Source organism: Cariama cristata, unplaced genomic scaffold (assembly GCF_000690535.1).
Source record: "Cariama cristata isolate BGI_N322 unplaced genomic scaffold, ASM69053v1 scaffold16399, whole genome shotgun sequence".
NCBI classification, from domain to species: domain Eukaryota; kingdom Metazoa; phylum Chordata; class Aves; order Cariamiformes; family Cariamidae; genus Cariama; species Cariama cristata.
The window spans coordinates 5767-24054 of NW_009635410.1; the positions used below are offsets into that span (position 1 = coordinate 5767).

The 18288-nt window shown below is 44.2% G+C and overlaps 1 protein-coding gene across 1 annotated transcript in view; it reads left to right on the forward strand.

Annotated features, from left to right (window-relative positions):
- RGL1 (ral guanine nucleotide dissociation stimulator-like 1) overlaps positions 1–18288 on the forward strand; it is a gene marked incomplete at its 5' end in the record, with an annotated part of 23851 nt that overhangs the window by 5136 nt on the left and 427 nt on the right. The window contains 10 exons of the mRNA XM_009707541.1: positions 3018–3121; positions 4276–4360; positions 6824–6913; positions 8746–8832; positions 10027–10059; positions 11333–11454; positions 12348–12437; positions 14504–14690; positions 16242–16475; positions 17749–17863. Coding sequence (XP_009705843.1) covers positions 3018–3121; positions 4276–4360; positions 6824–6913; positions 8746–8832; positions 10027–10059; positions 11333–11454; positions 12348–12437; positions 14504–14690; positions 16242–16475; positions 17749–17863 — 1147 coding nt within the window. The remainder of the gene's footprint in view (positions 1–3017; positions 3122–4275; positions 4361–6823; positions 6914–8745; positions 8833–10026; positions 10060–11332; positions 11455–12347; positions 12438–14503; positions 14691–16241; positions 16476–17748; positions 17864–18288) is intronic.

An 18288-nucleotide genomic window follows, 5' to 3' on the forward strand; every position in this document is an offset into this window, starting at 1 on the left:
TGCGAACCAGAAAAAATAAGTAGAGCTACAATATGGTACCAGTCTCCTCATTGTCTTACCTTTCTCCTTTATCATGGTCTCACGTGTTTCTCTAACATGTTTTTACTCTTTGCTTCAATTCCTTTGTCTTGTAGCAGATTGTGTGTTTCTTAATCTTTGTGCGAAAGGGTTTGGCACGCCTTCTTTACATAACTCTAGTTTGCTAAATTCTTAGATTTTATCTTTAATATTTTACTGTCACCTTATTAACTCCCCTCAGAGCACTGGGCAGCTGGCAGTAGACTAGATCTCTCTTTTGAAGAGAACATTTAAAGCACTTTCATATGGATGTGTGCTGACTTTTAAGAGTCACATGGGTTCTTTCTGAGCTATACAAAACAAGCAGTCACAAAAAGGTCCAGCCAAAGAGAGTCTTTCCAACCTTGACAATGCACTTCCACGCTTCCCGAGGCTGTATTGTTAGTCCTGGCACCTCGGCTCTGACAGCGGCATGGTCCAGGAAGCTGGTATGGCGAAGTAGTCTTTCACCTCTCTTTTGGCGCTTACGTCGCCTCCGTTTTGTTATCACCTGATGACTGCTTTATAGCCCGTGTGACTGGATTAGGAAGTTTGATTTCTATTTTCTGTGTGCAGATCTTTAAGTTGCAGAAGGTACCAGCTAAAGGGGTTTTTATGGGGCAGACTGGGCTGCAGCCTGGCCAAGCAAGTACGGAGCAGCTACCTGCTCCTCATGGGTCACCAGGGAGGCCCAGGGAAGCTCGGACAGGCACCACACTCATCGTACTTGTTCTGTGGATGGAGAACTTTGTTCTCCACCTCTTGATTCAGGGCTTCTTCCTTTACTTAAGTCCTCATACACATAATTAAATACTCCAGTCTTAGCTAAGCACATGAAAAATGCATGTGCACGCTCTACAAAATAATTGCACATGTAGAACAGCTAGCTGCATATATACTTAGCTGCCCGCTTCTGAAGAAAGTTGCTTGCTTTGTGCATGCAAATAAGTGTGTTGAATAGTTAGATGCCTGAATTAGAAAATAATCCACTCATTAAAGTGCAGTTATTCACTGACTGCTAACTCTGTAACTTAGCAGCATGGCGTTCCACGTTTGTTATCGGTTTGTGACTTTTGGATCTAGTTTCTTGGTTTACAAGATAAACCGAATATTTTTTCTGACTGCCAGCCCGCGCTGCTCCACATAGATCTAAGGTTCCTGAGGAGAAGCAGCCAATTTCACTCACAATATTTTCTTTAAAAATACCAAGGAAAAATGAAATAATTAATATCCTGTTATACTTAAGTTTTTTTTAAATCAAAGCTGCTTCTGCACAAGATTCTTTCTGGTTTTCCCCTTGTGAAGGACACAGCATGAAACAAAGTTATGCAAAGCAGTCTTAAAAATTCTTCTTATATACAAATGAAAGCTTGCTAAAGTTTAGTCTGCAGTCAGTTAAATCACTGAGAACACAAAATCCAATATTGAGCTCCTAATGTGCTTTAAATTATGCAACATGCAATTAAGTCAAGATGGTTCCAAATTGGACCTTCCAGTCCAAACTCCTGTTGTATTTGGAAAAAAAAAAAAAAAAAAAAAGGAATGCTAAGAATTTGTGCCTCTAAATGCCTGTTCTCCCTGGCCTGAATTTCAAGTTGAACGTAAAGAAAGAGGATCTCCTCAAACATGTCAGTCTCTGAAGAAGAGCTGTTACGTGGTGACTTTGGCCCCAAGCCATGCAAGAATAGCTTTCAGGTCTTGCATGTCCTACCACATGATCTTGAACTTGGTCTTTACCTAGCCTAACTGCCAACCTGCTTAAAATGCTGTCTGCCCAGTCAGGCTTCTTAAGACACGCTTTGTTAAATGTAGCTTAAGTTGCACAAGGATTTTTATTTTTTTTTTTTTTTTGTAGATAAATAAATGGGAGTAAATGTACTTGCCCTAATTGTTCGGTCATTTTTAATGCAACTCATGAACAGAGTTGCTGATATATTAAGGACTGACTTTTGCTTATGCTAAGGTTGTTTTCCGTTTGTTTGGTCCTACAAAGGAAATAAATTATGTCTGCTTTCACTGTAAGGATGCTTTACATAATCAGCATCATTAGTGTAATAATCAGTCCCATAAAAATTTGCAGAAGCAGGATTGTAGTTTGAATACATTCTCATCTACATGCAACAGTCAAACCGGCATGTGTGTTTTTTGCTTAATTTGCATGTGCAGACACCTGTTTGTGAGAGCTTGTATTTGCAAGAGTTTCTTAATTCTGCGATGCCTGTGCTCTAGTTCATGACCCACCAACAGATTTACAGGAGTTCCTCAAAGAGTCACAGGCCGGACTTTACCCCCTTCTCCTTGCCCCCATCTGCTTTACCAGGAATCTCTGCTATCTTTTGGAGAATTAATTTTTTCAGTATCCTTTTCCATCAAAGCTTTTGCCACAGAGAAGCTGCATAAGAAATGTCTATGAACCAGTCTCTCTGTTAGGATTTGATCCCAACTCTGGAAAAGCTGGGAAGGTTTGTCTCGTTAACAGTGTGCACATACTTGAATAACAGGTTATTCCTTTGCACGTCTTTGTTTTTGACACTTAGATGATTGAGGGTTTACATTTTAAATACCACATTCAAAGAGGCAAAGCCTGGGTTTTCTCCCTAAAGGGTAAAAGGGATTGGTAACTGTAAAGAGCTTTTGAAGAAGCATAAGGTTTGTGCCCTTTACCCTGGCTCCATGGACTCGGTTCCACTTTTATTTTTACTGGGAGAACTGGAAGCTGTAACACTGCAACATCACCACAAATACATGAGAGTGAGGAAAACAAGATACAAGTGCCAAAGCCCATAAAGAGTTTGGTGGCTGGATCAGGGAGTGATATTTTTGATGCTCAATATTTGTACAGCTGCCTGCTTAGCAGTGAGAATGTGTAGCAAGCATGACACCGGTTAAACAGAAGAGAGCTAATGTATTCGTAATGCTGACATTTAATGCTCCTGTATTTCTAACCGCTCCTTTCACAGGAATGTAGGATCCTGAAGAATTTTTCCTCCTTGAGGGCCATCATTTCAGCACTGCAGTCCAACTCTATCTATCGGCTAAAGAAGACCTGGGCGTGTGTTACAAAGTAAGCCTCCCCCTCCGCTCCTATGGCTAACCCCAAACAAAGGCAAAAAGTTCAGTGCGTTTTCTTTTCATCTTCTTCTTCTCGGTCTTCCTATTCTGCTCCTTCACGGACATCTCTTCTCTTAAAAGAACCTCTCGTTCCTCTGAGGGTCAGACCCCTTTTTTGAGTCTGACTGCTGTGAGCTCCTCTTTCCTATTGAGGGGACAACCTACCCTCAGAGATGCTGGGTCTCTTCTGTCCTTTATAGCATATTGGATCTTCTGCAACCTATTTTGAAAAACTATGAGACTAGGTACTCCACTAGCTCATGCACACCGTGCTTGGAAGGTCAGCAAAAGGGCACGATGACACTTACCTGTTGTCTTCTCTCCCATGAAGTTGGAGGAGGTCCAGGTTGCTACAAACCCTCACTAAGCCACTCCTGGTCCTGACATTCCCTTAAAATATATCCCCAAACTGCAAAATCCAAATCTGTATTGAAAACAATATTTCTTACAGGGGAATACCTTTTTGTGCAACTTCATGCCAAACAGACACCAGAAATCTCCGTGTAGGAAAGATGGTGTTCTGCTAGTTGAGTTTGGGAAGAACAGATTTCTTGCCTTTACCTTTGACAAACAAATTAAAATGTCACTCTGCCACGCAGTATACTTCTGCATTTCCCCTAGACAGAGGTGGGTCTTCCTTTCCGCTGCCTCCGGTTCCTGTTCTTGACCAAAATATTGCCATCTTGTGTTTATAGTGTTGGGTAATAGAAAGGGACTCGTGCACTTAAATGCTTCTAGCTTTCCAGAGTGCATGGAACAGGGCAAAAATGAACTACTTGGGACGCTTCTCTCAGCTATTTTTCTGTTCCTTTGTATCAATTTACTCACAACAATCTGATACCCTGCAATGTGATTGAAAAACCCTGCTCAGGGTCTGCATACCTATGGCATTTCTTTGTGGTGCTGTCAAATAAGGCCTGACTTCATTGGGGGCATCAGAAAATCCCAGGAAGGTTCCTAGTAGATGTGCAGCATCTCTTTGGATGCATTTTGGTGGTGTTATCTTTTATATGCCCAACTGCTAATGATTCATGAGAAAAAACAGTAATCTGAGCTGATTTAGAGTGCTTACTGATAACCTAAATGATTTAATCTTTTCCTGTACAGAGACATAATTCTGGTGTTCGAAGAGCTGTCTGATATCTTCTCGGAACACAACAACTATCTGACAACTAGAGAGCTGCTAATGAAGGTGAGAATTGGCTTGAGTTACACAGCTTGTGATCTCAATCAAAGCTGAGGTTAGCCCTTTTTCTAACCAGCTGCCAAAGCTCATCTCTCCCTGAAGAGCAGTGCTTCAGGGGAGAGAGGTCTCTAAGACCTGTGCTTTTGTGCTGGGATGAGAGGTGATTTGGTTGTTCCTGAAAGAACCTACGCTAGCATTAGCCTGCTGAAATCAGATACCCACATACAGCAGGCTGCAGCAGCTCAGATTCTGCGTGGATTTGTTCACGAGGCAGCGATTCAGGACCTCGTGGAGCCCCTTGAGTTGAATGTCACGCTACTGTGATAACGCCCAAGGTGATATCTAGCTCAAGAACAGCTGTGTGCACCGTTCCGTACCTGTGATAGCACTGGAGCCACAACCAGAGCGAAGAGGGGCTGTGCGGTGTAATTTTACTGAGATCAGTTACAAATTAGCACGTTGCCTTTACGCTGCTCTCTATCGAGAGATGAACCACTAGCTTGTGCACCCTCTGAGCAGACCTGGAAAGGCTCGGGTTTGCATTGATGAGTGCAGAGCAACTCCAAACCAGGTTCTCAACTGGACTGCACCGCTGTAGAGCTTTTAGGTTCGCTGGAACAATGCCGCTCAGCTTCAGCTGAGGAATTAAACCAAGATGTTTATCCGACCATCCCGTACCTTTCTTGGAACTAGAAAGCAGGGCTGGGAATTTCGAAGGAACAGGCTTCCTGCTCTGTGTGTGGCCAGATGGACAACAAAGCAGGCTCTGTCTGAAACAGTTTGACTTGTGCGCTCTCCGGGGCCAACCCCAGCAAGCTCAGGAACTTGAAAGGAGTGAGGAAGAATAGCAGGGAAAGGTGGTATTCTGTAGAAACTAAGGAATGTTTGTGGCAGTTTTTTCTGTTTACGTAAAAAAGTTTCTATAAACTGGTTAACCGGTTTACTTTTTGGCAGTTCTAGCCAGTCAATCTGGCATTTGTACCTTACCCCCGTGCCTTGGTATCTGAAACACTGTGTTTTGCTCAGGAATGATGGGTGAACACATTCAGACCTGTCAGTCTGTGTTGTTTATCATCCATTTATTGACATCTGTAGCTCAATTTTAAAGCAGGAGAGACAATAATAAGCATAGAGGGAAAAATGTGTGTTCAGAACAGCTTATTTAACTAAATATTAAAAAGACAAAACAACAACAACTCAGTCTGAGCCCAGACCTTCTGGCTCTCAGCAAATCACTCTCTCCAGCTGCTCTAAGTAGGTTTGCAAAACATTTTGAAAGCAGTGAGAGGAGAAAAATTCCACAGAATAGCTAGGACCTCTCTCCTACTTCTCATCTTGGACCGCTTTGTAACGACTGGAGGATTAACGTCCACTGAATCCTTAAAGTCTTTGTTTTCTTTCACTATAAATAGTCTCTCTAGGGAAGCCGTGTTTGACCTTGCCTATCCATCCTGCAAACTGAAGCATAGAGCAGCCAAAATGCCACATGAAACAGGTTGGCCGGCACGGGGAGGGAGCACGGTGTTCTCTCCTCGCCAAACAACGGCTCTGCTGCCAGCTGCAGTTTTAGCTTCTGCGCCTGCCCTCCAGCTGCTGTCAGAGAATCTCGAGTTTACCTTTCAGTATCTTGAAGACATTGAGACAACACTTTTTCATTTGCTCCTGGTTTTCAGCCGAGGAAGGAAATACGTTTTGAGTGATCTGTTCACTAACTGTGATTGAGAGAAGTAAAAGTTACAATGAGAGGATCTTTACCAGTGCAGGCTGTTGTTTTGCACGTCTTAAAAAGACACTGTTAATGATTCGTGCCTCATCTATCTGACCACTGGAAAAAAAACAACAGACAGTAACTCCCAGCACCCCATATGGATCCAGGGAAATAAAGGCTACAGATCTATTGTGAAATAGCTCATCCATTCACAGGAAAGTTTGAATTGTGGAGATGAAGACCTGTTACTTTCAGTTCCTGCGTGGTTTTGGATTAGTCAATAAGCCACAGAGGGTAGTTGCTGGATCTCTGTGTTGTGGCATAAGAAAAACAACAAAGCATTCCATAAGATAGAGGTGTTTACTTGTAGCAGTCCTGATTAGGAAATTAAACAGAAATCCTGAGGTCAAGAATGTCAGGATAGAGTTACAGATGCTTCCAGAGAAGCAGCTGGACACCTGAGGTATATCTAAGCTTCTCCGATTTAAACTCTCAGCAGATTTTCAACAGTACTTAGCTTTGGCCAGAGTACAGCCATTTTTGCAGAAAAACCGTGGGATTTTGTCCAAAATTCCCAAGCAGCCTACGAGTCCCAGAAAATTAGCACGTGTGTGTATACGTACATGTACCTGCACAGCAAATATTTTTGCTGGCCTAGCTTGCCTGGTTAAATGTATTTGCAATTATTTTACACAAATGTAGTTGCTGGCTTACCACTTAGCTCCTCCATTAATTGCCTTTAATTCCCTTTCAACTCACAGGAAGGAACATCCAAATTTGCGAATTTGGACAGCAGCGTGAAAGAAAATCAGAAAAGGACACAGAGGCGACTGCAACTTCAAAAAGATATGGTGTGTTTGGGGTCCTTTTCCTCCCCTTTTTGAACTGGTAACATGATTAACCCTAATTGATGAATTATATAAGAAGCAAAATCTAGAAAGGGATTTAACAAAGCGAGTGTGCAGTAGGTAATGCTCTTGAACGTGGCCTCTGTCAAGAAAAACAATCACATCTGTCAAGAAAAACCGTCACATTGGTGCTATTGATTAGCTGCTACAAAGCAAGTGAACCAAAAGGTTTAGACTAAATATGCAGTCAGAATGTTTGTCCCTGTAAATACATGCCCAAAGCTGTATTTCCCTTATGCTGTGGATCATACTAAGCAGGTAATACTGTGCCTGTGTATATATAATGTGCATATATATGTAGACGATCCCACACATGTGTACATCTGTGTATATGAACAATTACAAAGTGGGATTCGTGCCACACTCAGCTCAAGCTGTAAGAGGTCTGGTTCTTAGTGCAACACAGCTGTCCTTTTACTGCAGTAACACCTGCCCTGGTACTGAAATGCTGGAGGAAATGGATATGCAAAGCATCAGCATAGGCAGTGCGTTCAGCGATCGGATGCTGGGAACGCTCAAAGATTTCAGGATTCGGTGGACGTTATGTTCCCTGGCCCCAATCTTCCCCTGGCCCCTGCAAGGGGATAACTGGGTGTGTAGGCTTGCTGATCCCGTTCCCACTTGCATTTGCTTCGCATCCCAACCCGTTGTTCGGGATGGACGCTGAGCCAAGGGTTTGGCCTTAGTTTCGGGTCTTCCAGAAATTTACTAAACCTGTCATATAAAAGGGTAATAAATGATTGATGAATATAAACATGTGTTCATCATTTTCAACTGTCTTCATTCTGTCCTACGAGAAAGAATTCCATTAACTATTCTTCTTAACCTTTAGAGAGAAATACGGGGAAGGCCACGCAATTTTCGTGTAGTAAAATACATACTGTAAATATTGGAATTCTTGTGATAAAGAAAATTAGCTCTGGCCAGAGCAGAAATCTCATTTACTTTCAAACAAGCTCATGAAGCTTCTGACATACCAGCTTGAAAATTGCACAGACCTATAGAGATTGCTTTGTAAAACGTGTCCAGTTTCCAGTCTGCTGGTGAAAATGGCTTTTGTCTCAGAGTTGGCAGAGATTTAAAAGGACAGGGGGAGATAAATCTGGGATAGGGAGGCAAAAGTACTGAATATGATTTTTTGTTTGTCTGTCTGTTTGACGGGAAAAAATACAGATCCGTTTGGATGGTAGAAACAAGCATTTCCTTCACGAGTGTAGAAACAGCCTGAACTCTACAACTGCTAACAGTCTAGAAAGTTTAAAATGTGAATAATTACTATTAAAATGTAGCAAACGGCTGGGGAAGATGGTCACTTCTTGGAGGAAAAAAACTTGTGACGTGATTTAGACTTGACTCTCACATGGTATAACATCACCATTAAGTAAAAATCCAGTGGAATGAAGCAGAGAGAGAAACTGCTTACATAGACTAGCCAGGCCCACTCCAGGTAACTGAGGGACCCTGGCCCTGGTGCTCAATGCTTCTTCCACGAGCAGAATTTCCTGGTGACCCACTGTTAGAAATCAGTGTATGGCGGCAATGTTGTAATATAAAACCGCTCGGCAAGATCTGTGAGAGCATCCCGCTCTCGTTAGAATTTTATTTAAATTCTAGATTAGATACTGAGAATGATGTAATGAAAGAAAACGTAATTTATAAGACCACTGTTTGGTTAAGCAGACTATTATTTCATTTTCTTATATGGGAGTATTCTAGCATTCTAATTATTACCATTTCCCAGTCAATTAATCCAACGTTGCTCTGATCATTTGCAGGGACTAATGCAAGGCACGGTACCTTATCTTGGTACCTTCCTCACCGATCTCATCATGCTTGACACAGCCCTTCAGGACTATGTCGAGGTAATATGGGGCAATTTTTTGAACCCTAAATATCTTCCCTGCTTTCCCGGCACTGAATGTGTCTGTTCCTGTATCTTCTACTAGGTTCTTGTGCAGCTCTTAAAAATGGAGGAATCCGTTTTCCAAAAAAAAGGAAGCAATATGCAGTTTTATTAGCAACAACGATCTTGTGTGAAGTTGAATGTAGTTGTGTCAAGGGACAAGCTTAGTATTGTGTTTTGTCTTGTTTCCCTAGGTTAGAAAATGTGAAGGCAGTAAGCTTTGCATTATTCTGTTTTATTTTTCTGAAAAGAACATTTCAGGTGTAAAGATTTCTGTGAATAATTTGTAAAATACACAGAATCACGAATTCAGCTCTTCAGACCGATCGCTGAAATGCTTGCTTCGGTATTGACTCTGATACATCTGAGCCCTAAAGTAATTAGACTTGGGGTTTTAATTTCTCTTTAGCTGAAGAAGCAAGGGGAACCAATCTAGCACAGGAAGGGAAAAGAATTGCAAGAGAGTCTGGTCATTTAACTGAGACTGAGGATGGGGCCAGTTTTCAAAGGTGTTTGCTGTAAAGGTTTTCCGAACACCTTTGACAGTTGGCCCCGTTAATGGAGACACTCGAGGAGCCATGCTGCACACGCTCAGCCTTCCTTGTGCTGGTATTGATATTTATGATAAGAATGGGCAAATACGCTTCTCCCTGGGCTGGTAATGGTTGCTGCTTTGTTTGGTGGGTGATGGTTTTGCAAAACTGCAGTAAAGCAGGCCTGTGTAAGGTTGCTACATATCCATTTTCTTTTTGGCAGTTTCCCTTCGGTCCATGCTTTGTGTTCAGTTGGTGTCTCTGAAACTCACTGGGAACACCGCTAAACTCAGAGCAGAGGCAAAATCCAAGTTTTTCTTGCATGCAAAATCCTGCTAGCATTCTTCAGACCTGATCTCGACACAGCTTTTATGAGCATTCTTGTATTGGGCTTTTCTTCTTGGGCAGATTGCCGCCTAGGCCATGAGGACAGATACCCTTTGGAGACTTGGATATATGAGTGCTGTGGTTTATACCAGATCTGGAAATGTATTTTTAAAAGGTCCTCGCTCAGGGCAGGTCTGCGCCTTACATTAGCCTTGCTACTTCATCCTGTTTGTGATTAAATTCAACTGAGCATGTGCTTTTCTCCTCTGATGCCTTCTCTTTCCTTCCAACAGGGTGGCCTGATCAATTTTGAGAAGAGGCGAAAGGTAAGTTGAATGTTCTGTGACTTTTAGTTTACTGACGCCCTCTTCTAGACTGTTCTCTTGGCAAGGCCATTTGTCTTAGCTCAGGCGTGTACAACAGCCACTAATTTTAATGCAAGTTGGTGAGGAAAGAATAGATCCCTGAAACGCTGTGAGCCTCTGCTGAACTGTGAGGGGTGGCGCGGGAAGAGAACCTGCTTTTCAGATGTGTGCAATAGGGGAAGAGGAGCTGCGGGCCGCTTGCTTCCATGGGATTGTCATCTGGGGCATGCACACTCCCTCCATTTGATGTTCGTGGGAATACCTTACGTGTGTATGTTCTATGTGTTGCATCAGACCTGGTGGCATGAGACTTTTGCTTTCCAGAAAATAAGAGTTTGTAAATGTCTTCCTTCTGCTGCAGTAAACTATTTGTAGGCCAAAGGCTGCAGAGAGCAAACTAGGTACATGGGACTGAAAAATAAATGCTATTGTTCTTTCCTTTCGGCCTGATCCTTGTTGGTCAGAGATAAGTAATGCTATGTAGGAGTAAAGGTACTAGGGTTACGTCTGTCTGAATGAAGTCGTGCCAAATCTCCATGCATTTGGCTGTGATGGAGCCATTTCCTTTCCTTAACTGTTCCCAGCTCTACAAACCACTGCTTGGACTTGCTTTCTATGTACGACTGCATGGCTCAGGATACTAATAATGCGATACACGAGCTTCTCCGTGGGCAGCCGCCCAGCTTCGTACAAACCAGTGGCAAAGCTGCCCTCTGAGCCATGCCGAGTACTCGGCTCCATTCCTGCATCCCGATTCTATAACCTGCTGTAACACAAGGGGGTGTCAAGAATTATTCTGGCAAAGCATATATGCAAGTGGAGTTACGGAAGAGCAGCATGTTCTAGTCACACGTATGAAGGGTGGCATTTTATGTTCCTCTGGTGCGAGTGCACGACGTGCAAATCTGGCTTTGCCACCAGCATTACGCTTCAGTTAGTACTTAGGAAAAGCTCTGTGATGTAGTATGATACCTTGTGTTTGTCTTCTAATTTGTGCATGTCTGATAAAATGTTCACATTTCAATGTACCTTATGGATGCTGAGGAAAACAAACCAAAACAAAAACCATTTTATTGGTTGAAAAACTGGTTCTTATAGTCACTCAACTGAAACTGAGCTTCAGGTCAAACCAAGTTTGTCCTGAGTCTGTTTTTGCATGTATTTAGTATATGAATGAGTTTGGCTTTATCTTTTTTTCTAATTAGAATTCCTATTTCATTATTTATTTTCTTAGGAATTTGAAGTAATTGCCCAAATCAAGCTCTTGCAATCTGCGTGCAACAGCTATTGCATGACACCAGACCAAACATTCATCGACTGGTTCAAGGGACAGCAGCATTTAACTGAGCAGGAGTGGTAAGTTCTCAGTCCAGCTGGTGAAGCAGGCTTTCCTTACCCTACACCCACCTTGCAGGTAGGTTATGTCAGCCTTCAGCTATCCTCTTCCAGGAACCTGCACAGACTGCTGCTCGAGGAGAGCAGAAATACCCCTGCCTTCTGCTAAACAGCTGCTGAAAAGCTGTTGAACACGTAGCAGGGTTTAGTTTCGAGGCTGGAAATCTCAAAACTGATTGGAAATCAGGCTTCTGACTTGGAAATATGAGAGTCTGTTGTGTCTGGGCTGTCTGCATGCCCAGGCACAGGCTCAGAAGTCAGTCCTAAGGGACGGGCTGATGCAGTCGCTGAGCGTTCAGCTGGTGGATGCGGGCAGCAAGTAGCCACAGCATCGCTGAGCTTGCCCAGCGCTCACCAGATAAACATCTCCTGGCCATTTGGGGTGGGTTTTGCAGCCCTGCTGAGTTCGGTGCTACTGCACATGCTGCTAGACCAACCCAAGGCAATTTATTTAAAGGATTTTAATATCTCCACTAAATATTTGAATACTACTCTGCTGCACTGTTGAAGAGTGTAAGCACAGATACATGCTGCATTGTAATGAGTAGTAGTAAAAAAGTCAGTTTATGCAAGGTTCATGTGTTAAGTATTTTCTGGATTTTTTTTTTTTTTTTAAATAAAATGATGAATGTCATGCACAAAAGCACTAGTTTTTAAAGCTATTATAAAGAAGTGAAATATCCCCTTCACCATGGTAAAATGTGGACAGAGCTATGTTCCTCTTTGTGGGTTTGCACCCTTCTGTGAAGTGCAAATAACTGAAGGTTTCTTGAATTTCTCAAACATTGCTTCTTTGAGATATATAACTAATAGTATCAGCTGTAAAAATTAACCCCGTGGCCTCTCTTCTGCAGTTTCAGCCTTTCATGTGAGGTTGAAGCAGCTGCTGACATTAACACCACATCGCCGAAATCTCGGAAAAGCATGGTGAAGAGATTCAGCCTGTGAGTACAATGGGGCAAGGGGCGTTTGGTGTGTTAATATGAACTGGAGTAAATCAAACCAGCGGTACTCATTTCGCCAGCTGAAAAACCTGGCTGGGGATCCAGACCACTGCATTACTTTAAGGAGACAGCATCAGCTAGAAATGTGTACTTCTGTCTGAAGCTCTCCCTTTCTATTGTTATAAGTAGTCACGAGGATTATTAATGATGAGAAAGATTAGAAACAATCAAGCCTTCCTAAGGTGTCAGAAAAAGGAACAACTTTAGTGCTGGATTATAAATTCAATATCTATTGTGTAATAACTTCCCTGAATGCAGGAGCAAAATAGAGTAAACCAGGATAAAGTCTGGCCTATTATTAGTCTAATTTGCTATACACACGCAAAAATTCCTTGCAGGATTTTAATAACAAAGATTAAGGTTAGCAAAAAGGCATTTGATAATAGAAACAATCTGCCTAACTGCCTTCAAGTTAGAGAAGGAAAAAAAAATCATGGGGACATGGTCCAATTTAGTCTAATAGCACAGATTCAAACAGGAGGTGGGTGGAGAACGAGGGCCTGCAGCTAAGCAGGCACGGGAAACAATAGACTAGCAGGAACTCGGGGAAAGCTGCAGGGAATGAAAGCAGGGATCAACGGCCAAAGTAAAAAATATCTTAAAGGTGAGAAATTTGAACCTGATGCGAGAGGAGATATGAAGGGACTCCCACATACCAGTGGCATGAGCAAGATGAGGGGGGAAATGATTAATTTAACAGCACTATCAGCTCTTAACTGTCCTTTCCTGCTTGGTTCTTGTACCCAGTTTCCTCAGAACAGCCCGTAGCCGTTCACTTCACGTCAGTGCTACTACAGGTTAGGGTCTGAAAGAAGAATAGATGTTTTCAATTCTAGAGTTTTGAGTTCTGATATGCAAAAAAAAATCCAGGCAGCTGTTTGGGAAGTGTCTCAGTTAGTCCATCCAAGTCGGTGGTGATATGTTAAGAGAACGTGAGCTTTGAAGGTGACAGTGCCCGAACACACCCGGTGGCCTCTCATTTGCATCTCCCTTGGTGCGTGCCTAAGCTGTGCGTTAAGAATTGTTGCTGTGGAGCCCAGGTTTTATTCTCTCATTTCTGACTGTGTTTCAGTGCTGTAGTATTGTCATTTACTGTATGGCGCTTGTTTGCACTGTGCAGAGGAATTGTTTCATCTGCACTCTGAATGTATTTTGTAAATTAATACTGTAGAAAAGACTGGCACAATGTCTCCTGGCAACAGTGAGTGACACCTCTCTAAATTGTTTTAAATCATTAACTGCACGCTGACGTAGCATGCAACCCACCCTGCTTCTCCACTTTGTATAAAGTTTGTTTCCTTTGACACTCCTTTAAATTTACTTGACCTGCATTTAGAAATGAGTCTTGGAGAGGGAGAGCCTATAATTTACACTTTCTCGTGACCTCCTCATTGGGCACGTCTCCATCCAAACTCTTAGAGAGAAACTGGTATTTGTGGCACCTTTACTGAGTGAAAGAATTTGCAGCGGGGACAAATTTGCCTTTTGAAGACCTTTGCCCGGTGTACAGCCATGCATTACCTTTCACAAACCGTTTCACTTGCTCACGGCGACCGAGTAGGTCTTGAGCTGCCTCATGTCGGAGCGTCCAGGGTGCGACAGCAGCGAGCAGGGGCGCGTAAAGTGGAGCCAGCTGCCATGCCTCTACCTTGCCCCTCGCCCCTTGGTTTGTAAACACATCAGGTTTATGATCAGTCGTTTCCCAGCAAGCAAGTCTGAAAATGTAACAGCCCAAAGAGGAGTCTGGTGTGTGATACTTGGGCATTAGCTCTGATTTTGGCCTTGCAGCTGGTGGGTACGCTTGTTCGAGAAGGTATTGTGTTGGTGCGTAACAAACGCTCTTGACAAACCGTACGAACAACGTAGAGGAAATGAAAACAATAGGCCACTCAAGATAGGAAAACAAAACAATACGTAAGATTTTTTGAACCAAGTGACAGCTTTGCTCAGCCCAGCTTTGTTCTGCTTTCACTTAACTGGCTTTTATGTTTTCTTTTCTGTACTAGACTGTTTCTAGGCTCCGAGGTGCTCGCCCATAGCACACCCATCAAAAAGCAACCCAAACCTACTGCAGGTGGGAGCTCTGGTGAAAGCACGGACTCAGCCAGCGTTTCGTCATGCGAGTTGAATCACTGTGAATTGGAAGACATCTACATGACTTCCATAGGCCCTCTCTATGGATCTCAGAAAAAGGTACGATCCGGGCCTTGTTGCCAGCACGAATAGCCTGTGAGGGACTGCCGACACTGCAGACAGGCCCTAGGCGCTTGCCCAAGCCTCTTGGTCTTGACTAGAGCGTTGCTTGTAGTGAAACGGAGAGACTCTAGAAATAAATGTGTAAAAATGGAAGCAATCCAGTCAGGATTTTTGCACAATCCCTTCAGTGTTGCCAAGATACAAGGCAGAGTGAAGTTCTCCTTCCCTGAAACAAGATTTTTCTGGTAATGCCTGGCAGTGTTTTCAGTTTAGGTGAGGCCCTGGAGAAGCACGAGGTTAATTTTTATTTTTTTTTCAGTCCCTCATTGTGCTTTTTGAGGGACGGGGCAGGCTAGCAGCATTTCTACCTTCCAGCTTATATGAAGTGGAGTGAGGAGCCTGAGCATCACGCTTGCTCATGGCACGTGGCGGCATGACATCAGCAGTGATGCAGGCAAGAGGACCTTGCCTTCGCTTGGTTTAATTCCAAGGGGGAGAAGCGCAGAGCTGCCGCACCTCCTCCTGCACGCTAGCTCGCTCTTGGCACGCATAGCTGGTGCCTTACACAAAAAGGCACTGAAACAGCGTGCCAGGAATCCCTCGTTTCGCCGAGAAGGCAAAGCCCTACGCCCCGCACACCAGCAGCTGGGACAGCCCACGGCAAAACGAGCGTAAGGCTGACGCCGTGACCGTTTGTGCCCAGAGCAGATGGGCCGGGCGTGCGCTGGTACCAGCCAGAGACAAACTACGCAGGCAGGAAACCAGCAGAAAGGATCTGGCAGGGGGATCCACAGGAATATCTTTCCTACAGACCCTTCCCTTTTGAACTAAATTGCGTTAACTGTTTTGCTGAAGCCCTTTTCAGGGATATTTTTCTGAAGAGTGTCATGCTGGGGTGTAGCTTAAGGATACTTTAAATTAAATTGTGCTAAATGTTCTTAGGCCAAATGAAGCACGAGGTCTCAGATGCTGGCATCCGTAAATTGTTTAAACTGTTTCGCTGGAGCAGTTGTTACGGTGGTTTTGATAAGCAAGTTGGGGAGAGAAGATCCTCTCAGCAGTTTTTGAGCAAGGCAGATGACGAGGAAAGCAAAACCCCTGAGCAGCAGGGGAAGGAAGGGGGCAGTTGCCAACGAGGAAAGACTATTCAAGGAGAAGCGGCAGATAGGGAGGTGTGTGTGCGGGCTCTCGTGTAAAGGCTCGGACCCCAGGCAGGAGCAGGGATGCCTGCCATGCCCTCTGCTCTTTCCCAGCCTGTCCCAGCCCCTGGCTGGTTGCCCACAACCTGATCCTGTTCCTTGCATTTGCTGCCATCTCCCGGCCTCCTCGAACTGAGAGGCAGGAGCAAGCGGCGCTCGGGGTCGTTAAAATGGTGGAATTAATCAAGTGAAATTCACTTTTTCTTGGAGGCAAGGAACGCCACTGCTGGACAGAGTGCAGATTTTGTACATGCCTTCTGTCTTCTCGAGTTCTTCCTCCAGAATGACAGAGGCCAACATACAAAATGTCCAGTTTATGACAGTGGTTTGCTTTCTTTCTGTTGTGCAGCTCTCTGAATCCTCCTCCTCCACCCAAGTCACGAACATATCTTCCTCGGGAGTGTCATTTTCCAACCCACCCCCTCCTGTGCTGGCCTCCAACAACAACAAGAAGTGTGCTGTCTCTGTGACACCCACTACCTCAAAAGTACTGCCTCCTATTTACAATCAGCAGAACGAAGATATGTGCATCATCCGAACGAGCCTAGAAGACGACAACAGCAATATGTACAAGAGCATTGTGGTGAGTGGTGCGGAACAGCGAAATGCTGTTATTGTTGGTGATGTTTTCATCCAGGGTGACTTCAACAAATGGCACTTTTAGTTTTGAAAACACCTATTCACTCATCCGGCTAATGAAACCTGGCTTGGAAGGGGAAACAACAAATGTTACAATTCAGAATAGGTAGAGCATGGTATGAATGAGCGGTTTGAAAATAGCATCTTGCTGGAAGTTTCTGGTCTTGAAATTAAAACTCATATTTTATCAAGAAGTTTATCAAAAAGTGAAGTCTTCTGATCAAATGCAAGCTCCTGCCCTTGTGCTAGCGCTAGCTGCTTTTTCTCTAGCTCAGAAGTTGTGTGCGAGTTTTGACACAAGATGCCATGCGCGAAGTTGTGCCTGGAGCAACTTTGCCCAGGAGCTGTTTCTGGGAACAGGGAGCTGTACGCGAGGAAGCTGCCAAGCCCTTTAATTACGCAGCTTCTCTCTGCGGAGAAGGATGCCAGACCAGCAGCAACCAGCGTTCAGGTGTTTCCCTCGACGCTGGTTCCACGGAGGGATTCTGGCAGTGGACGATGTGACTGCAGATACCTGACACAGACTCAGCTGCTGAGCAAACACTTGGGGTCTCTTGGGACCTGGGGGGGGAACAAACACACAAGGGGGGGGGTAGTTCTTAGCACGTTTAGCCACCTTCTGATTTTAACGGTCTGACCTCCCCAAATCGTAAAGGGCCGTTCCCTAAGGGCCTGACAAATTCGGCTACTGGTGAGACAAACCTGCCTTTTGACTGCGTAAGGCTCTGGAGGGAGCCCTGTGTCTGCTCCGGATGCGCAGCACTTCCACAGCAGACAGTAAACCCAGTTACAAGGCCAAAAATCTTTGCGGGATGTCAAAGAAAGTATTTAGCACAGGAGACTGCAGATTAATTGATGTCTGCAAACAACAGATGGGGCAGCTATTTACGTGGACTTTTACAGCTAGGGAGAACAATGCCTCATCTCTCTCTAAGTGTTTGCTCAGGAGAGCAGACACTGTGATTTACTGCTGTCTCTTCGAGTACGGTGTCTGTCATCTTGAACTAAAAACCCACCACCACCACCACATGTCACAAATACCACGTTTTAGTACCTAGCAGGACCTACTACGTCGTTACCGACCCATCATATTTTTTCAGTGCTGTGAAATCTTTTCCATGGCCAAGTGGTCTGCAGAAAGGCAGGCCTTTGCTAATTATTAAATCATTATAGAGAGTGAATAAGCAGAATCTCTCACTGCAACTTTATCTTTCCAGATAACTAACCAAGACAGAACTTCTGCTGTCATCCAGAGAGCTCTGTTGAAGCACAACCTGGAATCTGACGCAGTTGAGGATTATGAGCTTGTACAGATCATCTCTGAGAACAAAGGTAGGGAAGCAGAACTCTGCTGCTGCTCGGAAAGTTCTGCTGGATTTTGAAAGAAAAGAGTAAAAAAAATTGTGACGCGATGTTAGAAATGCCTCACATTAGAAATGTTAGAAATGTTGTCACAGCTGCCAGCAAAAATAACCCCCCTCGATAAGGGCTGCGCAGGGATGATTGATCACGGCCTGTCAGCACGTCGGGTTATTGCAGGCAGAGCTCGCTCCTGGGTTGCCAGGTCTACCTCCGTATGTGTGCTGTGGCTGCAGAGCTATTGCCCAAGAGCAGCTGCGCTCTCTGCCGTGGCGGTGGAGTCTGGTGTCAGGGTACGACCTCCCCAGGGATCAGGGCAGGTCTGGATCCTACCACCGTGCCATCACTGGGCCCTGCGACCAGAGCTTTTGGCACAGCTGCCTTTGGAGAGTGGCTGC